Source organism: Syngnathus acus, chromosome 11, assembly GCF_901709675.1.
Source record: "Syngnathus acus chromosome 11, fSynAcu1.2, whole genome shotgun sequence".
NCBI lineage: Eukaryota > Metazoa > Chordata > Actinopteri > Syngnathiformes > Syngnathidae > Syngnathus > Syngnathus acus.
The window spans coordinates 3,215,663-3,227,369 of NC_051096.1; the positions used below are offsets into that span (position 1 = coordinate 3,215,663).

Sequence of the window (11,707 nt, forward strand, 5' to 3'; positions counted from 1 at the left end):
AAAATGACTGGAGTAGCGTGATGGATAAGCTGACTCACGTCTCTGACTGGCCGACGGCCACAGGCAAAGATGCTCCTCCGGACACGCCGTCGTCAGTGGTCGCGGAACGGTCCTAAGTCCAGATGAGGGACAAAGGTGTGAATTTAAATGGCGGAAGTTAGTCAATTTGCAGTCTTGTACGCTGTTATCAAAGAAGTTGTCATAGTAAAAGACTCCTGAAGACATATTTACAGTATTGTATACCTTGTTACAAAAAGTTGTTGTAATAACAATAAACAGGATGTATACTTCTGCTATGGTCAATTGTGACCACTAGAGGTCCCTGGTTAACCAAGGTTAACAACGGAACGTCGCATCTCCGTATGTTACACACGCGCACACGCGCGCACACACACACGCTTATAAATCAGTCATCATTATATTCCTTGTACTGCTCCTTCATACTCCCATACATTATTTACTGTGTGGAGGTGTGGGGCAATAGATACAAAACAAACACAGATCCAATCTTTATTCTTCCACAAAAAAAAAAAAGCAATACGACTTGTGAATAATGCTGATTATAGAGAACCATCTAACCCTCTCTTTATTAAACTGAACTCACTGAAACACAACGACCTAGTCGACTTTAAAACCATCCAACTCATGTACAAAATAAAAAATAATCAATTGCCAAACAGTATCCAGAGGTTGTTTGAGTGGAGGGAAAGTACCTATTATTTAAGAGGAACACTTATGTTTAAAAGAGATTTGGTGAGGACAAACTTAAAGTTACATTGTATCACAGTGTGGAATTATGGAACACCAGCAGTGAAGAAAAGAACTGTAGTATCTTACCTAAGTTTAAAAAAATGTCTAAGGACAAAATATTGACGGGATACCGTAATATGCTGTGAAGTTGTTTAAGTTGCTTTTGTATTTATTTTGTATTTATTTCTTTTATATATTTGACGATGGTCCAATCTTGACAGAATCAAAGACATATGTAGTTACAAGGGGTAGAGTCAGATAAGCTTAGGCTTCCTTCTACTCCCTTTTGAACAAATATGAATTTACTGCAAAGGGAAAATTATAATGCAATATCATTTTATCTTTTTTTTATGTTCTATTGCACTATGGAGTTATCATTTTCTGTCTTTCTTACTTTTTTCTTGTATTTCTTTTCATGTTCGAAATTAACAAACAAACAAAACAAAAACGTTAACGTTTCACTAACGTTGGTGACTAATGTTTACATTTTCCATATTGATACAATATTCTCGGCATGTTGTTTATACTATTATTGTACTATTTACATGTATGAAACAATTTTTGAATGTTCTAATCATAAAATATCCATTTAAATGTTTTCATATACATTGATTGACACGCAGAATAAACAACTAGGCAGACTAGGCCATTGCCGGGCGACAGTTGTGGCCGACCTGCAACCATCCCAAAAAGATCTCTTTTTTAATGATTATTTTCTTTCAAAGTTGTTCTAACTCATATCAATGCATATTTGGATAGAAAGGATCAAATAAAACGGAGGGTGCCTTTTCTGAATGTTATCAAAATATGCATTGATATGAGTTCGAACAACTTAGAAAGAAAATGATCATTAAAAGATGTTTTTTTTTAGGCCGAGTGTAAGGGCTGCCTTTGAAGAAACAGATCAAGCTTCCAAAGTTTTGATAGTCACATAAACGCACGCATGCACTGTAAATGATGCAATTACAACCTGCATGGTCTGAAGCTCCATCTCTCCTTTGCAGTCGGGTCAGCGTGTTGACGGTGGTTGGGCAGCAGAGGAAAGCTGGCAGTGTGCTTAACAAAAGCAAAATGACACACACGCACCTTGAATGAAACCAAGGCGGCCTGGGCGTCACTGAGCTGGAAACATTTGGCATCAACAGCATCTGGTCAGAAAAATGTCTTCAAGATAAGGGAGTTTTAAGAGAAACGAAACCTTCTCGCACACGTATGCACACGCACACACGCACTCATGCACGCGCACACGCACGCACACACACGCACACACACACACACACACACACACAGTCGGACAGTCATTTCGGTGCTCAAAATTCCAATTGACGGTGCACCCCTGAATGACCTTAAATGGAACGGCCTGAGCGTCACTTTACTGGAAATGATGGAAGAGGCGGACGAGAGAAGACGAAACTTTACTTCCAGACACACCGATACTTATTACGGAACATTTTGTTCTCAACTTGATACTTTTCTTGTGACGTTGGCAAAATAGCTTGTTGCCGATTGATTCCTGGATGCAGGCAAGTGCCACGTCGAAGTGAGCCGGACAGTCATTTCGGTGCTCTCGTGCATGAGTGAGTGTAATGTCACTGAAAAAGGAAGAAGAATTTTCTTTCCTGAGATAGATCATCGTCAAACAGTTTGGAGATGCTGAATCATTTCAGGGACTGTAAATCCAGTCCACGTGCTGCCTGCCCCTTGGCCAGGCAAGCTTGTTTTTTTTACTCAAGTGCGGCCCACGTCAAAAGAGTCCACATCCAACTTTTTCTTTCCCGCGGAGACCCTTTGTACGTGTGCACGTCTTTGCCCCGACGGAACGCGATGTTACTTGGGCCACCTTTGTGGCCACCACTTTGGACACCACTTTGATTTCATTCGGGATGGGAAAGAGGGGAAGCGAGCATAAAAAGAGCCACAACCTTTGGGGTCACTTCAACCTACGTTTTAAAGTGACGCCAAGTCATGTGTCAAAGTATTTGATTTTTTTGATTTGGAGTCGACATCAGTCAGAGTGGAATCAGCTCATGGCAACGTCGACTGACTGAAAGATCAAAAACATTGGCTCACTCAATCGGCCGACGTTTTCGGATCACATCAGGGGGGTTGCTTGCGAGAAAAGTCAAATGAGCAGGTTGTCACGTTTTGGAGCTAAAGGCAGGCAAGCAGGAAGGATGGCTTCCTAAAAGATACTGGCGCTTTTGGACCAAGGGGGTGTCGAGTCCAGTGGCGAACAGGTGTGCTCGATTTGGTTCCCCGGTGAGATTTTGTTCCCCCTGCCGCGGGAGCGCGCACGCCTTGTTTGGAAAGCGAAAAACCGATGCCGTACGGCGTCGTACGGCGTCAGCACCAGGGCCGGTTCTAGGAATGCACATAAGAGGGGGCAGTCAGAAACGTGAAGGGGGCTTGTTCTTTTTTTTTTTTTTTACACATTTTTAACACTGTTTGTGTTTTCTTCACGGCAGTTGTTAGCTGTGTGTCCAGATCTCAACCTGGAGAAGCACTCTGTCAGGCCTCTACACTAAGACCTGTCCAGCTTGGGTGTCCCACCTGAAGATTAAAGCTTCTGCTGGTATTGCTCTTAGGGTCACTGAGGCACGCAAACCCCCTGACCACAATAAGGTGGCAATTTCTCAGGGGGGGGGAACATATAATATGAATGTTATATTAACTATTATTTGAGTTGTCGTTAATCATGAGTTATATCACGGGTCAGTATGACGAGTTTGGTGGAGTTTTTACTGCTTCTTCCAACTCCTACCGCTCTGACTGTAACTTGACACTCTCTGGCTGCGTCTTGCCTCATTTGCATACTCACAGTGATTGGATGTTTACGGAGGGGCGCGGAGTCCTGACAGCAGGCTGTATGAGGGAGGACACACACTGCACCGACATGCGAGAAGAGAGGGGGCTGATTAACGTGTGTTTCTATCAGCGGATTTTTCACTTCTAAAAGTTTGATTCGAGGGGGCAGGACATCTGTTTGAGGGGGCGTTGCCCCCTCTTGCCCCTGCGTAGAGCCGGCACTGTTTTATAAGTTCTTCTTATAGAAGAGAAAGCCCTTGACCTCGAGTCAAAACATAGCAGGGGGGGGTTTACGACGTTGTGTAGGATGGGACAAGCTGGGTTTTTTATTACAGGTTACATTCCAACATAATCATACGATCAAGATAATCTGGAAAACCCTGACAACACCTGTCCCGACTCCCTCATTATAGGTGGCTGCAAAGGAGGAAAAATGAATTAGATGTGTTGATTTGATTGAAGAGTTTGTCCTTGATGACTTGAGACATCAGGCCGTGAATGACACTGGCACTATCTGGCTTTACGTATAGAACAGGAATAATTCATAGACCGGACCGCAAATAATAATGATATTAATACAATCATCATCATCGTTTTAAAGTCCGCTTTCCAGGCGCCGCTGGGTTGGACTGGGTTCTCGATATGGCCGTCTCTAGCCATACTGAGAATTTTTGGAGCAAAACTTTTTACAGCCGGATGCCCTTCCTGACGCTAATCAATATAAGAAATTAAATAGGCTCCAACGATGAAATAAAAACACATTACAGGGCAACTCCATACAAAGAACATAGCAGCAAATATCTTACAGAGACAGCCTTTCAATAAATGAGGTCAGTTTTACAGCATTCTTGGTATCAATAAGCTTTAACCAGTTGTTGTAGGATTTCAGATCATTCTTCCAATGAAGAATGTTTGGTTTGGTTTTAAAGAAGCGACATTTGTGTATGTATTGTGTGGCCAACTAAATAATATGAACAAAAAAAATGACATTTTCTCTATGAAAAGAGCCATATTTAATATCAGAGGTAGTAAGAGAAACAAAGAGCAACCCTTTTGAACAAGCTCATTGTTGAAAGTCAAGCCAAAACCTTTGTACAAACTCACACCAAAAGAAAAGGTGGTCTCAACCTTCAATTCCACCGTCACAAAAAAGACAAGAGCTTCTCGCAACTCCCTTTCTCCTCCTCGGAAGTCGGTCCCTTGGTCAGAGTACAGCTCTGCTGGTGTCCCACGGCGGGCGATGAACCGCCTAAGGGCCATCAGGAAGGAATCGGCGTCGATGGTGTTGAGAAGGTCCAAGTGTACCCCTCTGGCGGTGAGACACTTGAAGATGATGCCCCACCTCTTCTCCGTGCGTCTCCCCACCTTAACCTGGAATGGCCCGAAGCTGTCAAAGTCTTTAACGAGGAGTCGAGGAGAAGGGTGGCTCAAGTCCAGCACTATGGGGTGTACCGCTGTTTGGTTAAGGTCTTCAGCGTGGCGGGGCCGACCTCCGACGCAAATGAGCTCCTCCATCTCGGGGGACAAGGTGAGACGGGACGGGCCGACCAGCTTTCAAGAGTCTCAGCTCGTCGGGGAAGCTCTCGCACTGGGATCGCTTGAAGATAAGGATCTCTGCCCTGCGGTAATCTTCAGCGGTGGGTTTGCCGCTCTGATCTGCCGCCCCATGCAGCTCCTGGGCGGTAGCGTGCGGCAGGTCTTGCCAAGTGTCATGCTGCCTGGTATCTGCTGCAGTGGCCACGACTGTGTTGACAGAAGACGGACTTTTCCCAGCTCGGAGGCGTCGTCTTCGGGGCCAGCGCTGGGTCTGACTGGCCAGTTTTCGGGAGGTTGGGGAACGGATATCACCAGGCACTGATGAGGTCTCAAACTGTTCTGGGTGAACTTGACCGGACCCTGCAGGGCAACAATGGTTTGACCTTGTGGAAAGTCCTTATTGGTAGTCAAGTGAGATGGGAGTACCTCTGCCGGAGTTGGTCTGTCGGGTAGAACTGGTCGGCCAGGCCAAGGCGTGCTGCTGCGAAGGCCTTGGAGACTTTGAAGCTGGTCTTTGGGTCGGCAGCCGGGGAGATGCGGAAGGACACGGTAGACCCACAAAGTGTCTGGACGTCCTGCCGGATGGTCCGCAGTGGGAGGTCCTCCCTCACTCCTCGCATGCCAAGCTCTTGGGCAGCTGCTGAGAGCAGCATTGTTCTTTCCGAGCCGTCGTCCAGGATGGCGTAGGACCTACGCCGTAGGTTGTCAGGGTACGGTGGCCGTGGCGAAGAACGACATGGACGACTTTGAGTAGGACTCTGTTGCCATCTGGTGGGCGGTCGACGTACAGTACCTCAGTCGTGGGGCTCGCCTGTTGACTGTCGTCGCGGTTTGACGGTCTAGGCCGCCTGTCATTGACCTCGTGAAGGACCTGTAGATGTTTACCTTGGCACAGGCCGCAGAGCTTCTTCAGGTCACACTGAGCTTCTTGGTGGGGTCTTGCACGGCGCCAGCACCTTTTGTTGGCCTTTATCCAGTCGCCGAGTGCTTCCCTGCTCAACTTGGTGACTTCCGTACACTGACTGAGGAAGTGCTCCTCATTCTCACAGAAAGGGCGGTAAGATCTGGCTCTCCACACTTTACTCTTCAGGTCTCTCTGGGATGCTCTGTTGTCCTCTAGGCTCTTGGAGCCATGGAGAGCAGCGACAGTCCGCTCTCCTTGGCGGCTCTCGGACTTAGGTGCGTGGCTCTCTCTCAGCCCTCTCGATGCGGTCGGCCCATCATAGTCTTGAGGAGGCCCCGTCCCATTGTGGCTAAAGTCGTTGACTGTCTGCCGTCATGCCGAGGGGCAGAGAGCTGAAAGGCTCTAACTACTCCATCAGCGATCAGTTCCCTCCGGAGATCATGAACAGGCGGAGGCTGCTTCACCCGATCATGGCCGAGGCAAGGAAAGCCCAAAAGACCGCTCGACTGTTCATGGACAAGCTTTACATCGACGGGAAACTGTACAGGAGCCCCGCAACAACTTGTTGGCTGAGTGGAGGAGATGGAGACATTAATCCTGAACTCCAGGAGGAACTGTCTGCCAACTCGCAACATGCCGCCTCCCCGCAACTGTAAACACAGGCGCGCGATGATGGCGTCATCAGAAAACCGCGTCCCTGTCGTCATGACAACCACTGAACCAGGAGACGGTGAATGGCTGGCTTATTTCTTTCTCTCTGATGCTGTCTTGGTAACAGGCTCTTTGAGACCCACCCCGAATGCAAGGGGTGTCGAACTCCAGTCCTCGGGGGCCGCGTTCCAATATGTTTTCCAAGTTACCCTCGTTAAACACACCTGCGTGAAAAGATCGGTTCATTTCCACGTTCTGCAGGAGCCTAACTTTTCACACAGGTGCACTTAACGAGGGAATCTTTGAAAACATGTTGGAATGCGGCCCCCGAGGACTGGAGTTTGACACCCCTGATTAGACTGTTATACACATTCCAGCAAAACTATATGTCAGATGAATCTTCGAACATCTTGTCCAGGAGTGGAGGATTTATATACGGTGTAACCATTCACTATTATTTGTCTTCATTATAAATAATAGGCAAGATAACGTTTAAAACAAAAAAAATGCCTGCAATTGTCCTCTTGTTCAAAACAAGTCAGTTTTAAAATACATTCAAGGTGAGCATAGATAGATAGATAGATAGATAGATAGATAGATAGATAGATAGATAGATAGATAGATAGATAGATGGATAATGTGGTGGATGGATGATTGATTATGATGATGGATGAATGATTGATTGATTGATGATGATGACGGATGGATCTTTGTAGATTTTATAATATTGCTACACAGAGAACAAAGAGAAAACTTCAGCCTGACACAAAGTAGGCCTTTATTGATATCGTATCGATACAATCAAGTACTTGTAGATTTTTGATAAGCAGGAGGGAAAAACAATTCCAAAATCAGAATGAGTAGATTTTATGCTCACATTTTACTGCGCAAAAAGTAAAGCCTTGAGTGAAAAAAAAAATCTGATGAATATATACACTGTACATTAGACAAATAATAAAATCTCCATAAATAATTCTCAACAAACCAGCACTAGGATGCTAACTCCATATTGTAAATTCTTTATCATAAATGTACAAATATCATTCATTTCATGTGCAAATGGAAATGGCCGACTATTTATCAAATGCAACTAAAACAAAAATTCCTTCAAAACTGAAGCAGTCAAAATTACATGTATGCTTAGGCCATATTTACCTTTTTTTAAACTTCTATGCAACAATTCAGGAAATGATTAAGTGTAGAAAAAATATGAACCACTAACATTTTCATCAAGGATTTTTTTAAGTTAAAAAACTGCACAAACTAGTTTACCTTATTTATAATTATTTACAAAAAAATAGAACTATTATAGCGACGCTAATTATGGAATTAGATGAATAAATAAATAAATACATTCTTATGAACCTATTTTACAAAAAACACAAACAAATATAACAACAAATCACAAAAAGTGACAGGCCTTACTTTGTCCATCCGACATAAAGGTTCAATTCAAGTACGTTGAGATTTCAAAAACGGTGGACATTGTTTTCCATGGTGGCCGTTAACTTTTTTTCAGTTGGCTGTAGATAGCAATCAACAGCAATCACGAGTTAGCTGCTTTTATCAATCATTAGAAATTTTTGCAGTCATTTTTAATCGATCAATAGCTGTCATTGGTTGTTGCTGTCACCCGTTTTTGGTTGTTAACGGACACTTGCAGTCTTTAGCGGTTGTTAAGTGTTGTTAGTTGTCATTAGCTTACATTAGCAGTCACACGCTGGCAGTTTCTAGTGGTTGTTAGGGGTCACCGGCTGTTGCTACTGGTCGGTAACGTTCAGGTGTTAGCTGTCGTTAGAAAGATCCGTGCACTCGTTGTGCTCTAACGGCAAGCTGCCAAAAATCGTCGCTGCCATGCTGCTCCCCGACGAAGCTCCGTTGGCGACGTGATGGAGGCGCGAGGTAGAGGACGCGCCACCCCCTCGCAAACCCCCCTCACCTGGCGGGAGGAGGAGGTGAGGGCCGGGAAGGACATCAACGATGTCTCCGCCGCTTCCTCCTCCTCGACGCTGGCAGTGCGATCGATGCCTCATGAAGCTGTCTCGCCACATGAACTTCTTGCCGCATCCGGCGCAGTGGTACGGCTTGAGCCCCGTGTGCGTCTTCATGTGCTCGGTCAGGTGATGCTTCATCTTGAACTTCTTGGCGCACACGGGACAGTGGAAGGGTCTCAGGTCCAGGTGCATGTTGATGTGGCGGTCCCTCATGCTCTTGTGCGTGAAGGTCTTGCCACAGTGGCACATAAAGACTTTAGCTGAACCGCCGCCACCACCCCCGCCGTCGCTTCCTGAGACAGCCGGGCCGTGCGCCACACTTTTGAAAGCGCCGCCGCCGCCGATCATCCCACTCATAGGAGGCGGTCCGGCATCCATCGAGAGCGCAGATGTTTGTCCGAAGACCAGGATCTGGTTGCCCTGAGTAAGACAAATTCCTCATTAAAAATTTAAACTGCAAAAATAAAACTGATTGGACAACACATCCATCTTAAAAGGTGAAATTATAATAAATGGCTGACCTGCATGTCGAGAGGGAAGAGCTGGGTGCGACTCGGGACCTGACCCAGCAGGCCTGAGGCGGCTCGATTGGCGCCTTGGCTCGGATTGGGTCCCACTGCTGAGTCTTGGACCTGCTGAGCTAAGGCAGCTTCCAGCAAGCTGCCATCCAACTTGAGGAAGTCGTCAGAAGACTGGCTGTAATCCATCTGGACGCACGGACATGGTGCATCATGTTAGCTTGAGAAGTTTGAATTAAATACATTTATTTTGTTGGAGCAATGTGATTAAAATTAATTAAACGACACATTTGGAGCAATAAAAAAAAATTCAAGGTCTCTCAATATGTGAGATTTTTACCAATAGCAGATGGTTATGGAACGTATTTCCGCCACAACTTTAGAAATCAATCAACTTGAGTGCATTCGACCTGTGCGTCAGCCTCCACTCCCTCGGCAGCCTCCACCGAGAGCGTCCGCACGTGCGAGATGGCGAAGTCGCCACAATCCCTCCCTCGGCCGGACGCCATCCCCCTCTCGTCGTCCTCCTCCTCCTCGTCTTCTTCGTCATCTGCCCCGCCGCCCTCCTCGCCCGACACCACGATGAGGTCGTGGTCCTCGGGCCGCTCAGCTTTGACCACCACCCACTGCTTGCGAGGCATGATGCTAGGCTGGATGTAGGCGGGGCGTCTCTGCAGTGACACGTCCTCGCCGTCCTGTGGGAACAAAGTTGAACAGGCTGACATAAAGAAGCTGTGAGAAGACATGGATCCTGTTGGGGGGAAAACTTAGGTTCACCTGATATGAGGAAACCCCAAAACTGTCACTGACGCCCACTTCCTCCTCCAATTTCTTCATCCTGCCTCCTCCTCTCAACTTTTGCTGGTAAACCTCTTCTTCTTCCCCCTCGTCATCCTCCTCTCTCTCTTCTATCATGAGGGCCTCCTCTCCGGACGGCGTGCAGTAGCTGGGGGTGTTGCTGGCCACTCCGCCGCCACCCGCCAAGTTCGTGGCCGCTCCGGGGCTAAAGTAGTTGGTGCTGCTGGGAGACTGGCTCTCACTGGCCGACAGACGGCTTGGTGGCTGGGAGGTTCGTGAGGGCTCTTGAAGGCTCCCTAAAACACACGTGTGACGTTAAAAATTTCACACTTTAGTTAGAGCGGCATAGTTACAATAGATCGAGGTTTATGTAATCAGATTTCATACTTTCCACATTTGCGTAGGAACAATGTGAGTCTTGGGAGCCCGCTGGGCGAACTGAATCTCGACCGAGGACGCCGCCATTAGTTGAGCCGCCGCTCGAACCTCCCCCAACAGTCCTGCCCTCCTTAAGGAGTTCGGTGCATTTGTCCACGATGTGCCACATTTGCAAGACGCTGCCCACCGTCAGGTAGTTGACGATGTCCTCGCGCAGCATCGTGAGCTGACCTGTGTAGGCGCAGCGCAGCACGCTCTCAAAGGCCAGCGGGTCCATCACGGCCGGGATAGACACGCTGGACATGTTCTTCAGCAGGACCTTTAGACCATACGATGACAATCAAGTCCATCAAATGTTATCATCGCTCATCCTTACAGAAGTGGCAGATGAAACTCACTGTTCTCACCTGATCATGGAAGTACGATGAGGAGGCGGCCAGGACGCAGCGGTGCGCCTTAAACACGTGACCTTGGACGTGGATGGAAAGGTCACATAGGCGACCCTCCTCCCTCTGCTGGTTTAGGCCATCCAGTACCGAAGCCTGGGAGCTCGGGAAGCATACCTGCACCACAGAGTCGGCGCTGCTGCCCACCTCTGCAGAAGCCGACTGCATCTGAGGTCAGCAAAGGTGTACTTTGAAAAAAGATATTGGACCTTTATTGGCCTATCTATGCCAGCGACATAGAAAGACAGGCAAAGTAATTCAATGGTCTTCCCCTAAATGCCAGAAGATAAATAACAAAGCTGCGTGTTTGTTTCAAACTACTGAATGATGGCTTTGTGCTAAACTGAACACGACCAGATTTAAGACTGTGGAAATTTGACAATAAATTGAGACAAGATCATCAGTTGAGCGTGTACTTTTATTGATATTTTTCTTCGTTAATTTTCCTGACACAACATATGTACCTTTGTTAAAATTAGCTGTCAACAAGGTGTTTTAAAAACTAAAATATTTGTGTGTTGCAACAAAATATAAAAACATGCGTTTGAATCAAATCCGCCTCCAACCGTGCTGATGTGACGTTAGGATGCTAGCAAGCTAGCTACTTTAGCCGCACGTATAAAACAAAATAAACAATAAAACATGGCGGACCGCCCGCCTTCACCGACCTTCTCGCTTTTTCTAGCCCGAGAAGAGCACCGCAGGACAGGTCACGCCAGTCGTGCCTGTCGGTCGCGCCAGGTGGACCAGGCCTACATGTTTGGAAAGCATTTCGGGAAGATGTTCGTCTTCTTTTTCTTCAGTGTGTCGGCGCCTTTAAGACGACGCAGACAATAGCAGGGCCGCCATTGTTTACATAAATACTAACCGTTAGCTTAGAATATTAAGCGGACACTACCGCCATATTGGATGTGGCAAACTTTGACA

General features: G+C 46.7%; 2 protein-coding genes and 1 long non-coding RNA gene across 4 annotated transcripts in view; 1 reads left to right on the forward strand and 2 right to left on the reverse strand.

Moving 5' to 3' along the window:
• LOC119130302 (H-2 class I histocompatibility antigen, alpha chain-like) overlaps positions 1–11,707 on the forward strand; it is a 346,995-nt gene that overhangs the window by 312,194 nt on the left and 23,094 nt on the right. The gene's annotated exons all lie outside the window — the stretch shown is intronic.
• LOC119130478 overlaps positions 1–11,707 on the reverse strand; it is a 340,541-nt gene that overhangs the window by 308,503 nt on the left and 20,331 nt on the right. The window lies entirely within an intron of this gene.
• Positions 7,401–11,591, reverse strand: zbtb22b (zinc finger and BTB domain containing 22b). Its single transcript, XM_037263908.1, has 7 exons — positions 11,449–11,591; positions 10,742–10,948; positions 10,344–10,653; positions 9,936–10,252; positions 9,569–9,853; positions 9,162–9,347; positions 7,401–9,060 (listed from the first exon to the last, which is right to left on the reverse strand). The coding sequence occupies exons 2-7, from the start codon at positions 10,946–10,948 to the stop codon at positions 8,431–8,433; spliced, it is 1,935 nt and encodes a 644-aa protein (XP_037119803.1). The 5' UTR covers positions 11,449–11,591; the 3' UTR covers positions 7,401–8,430.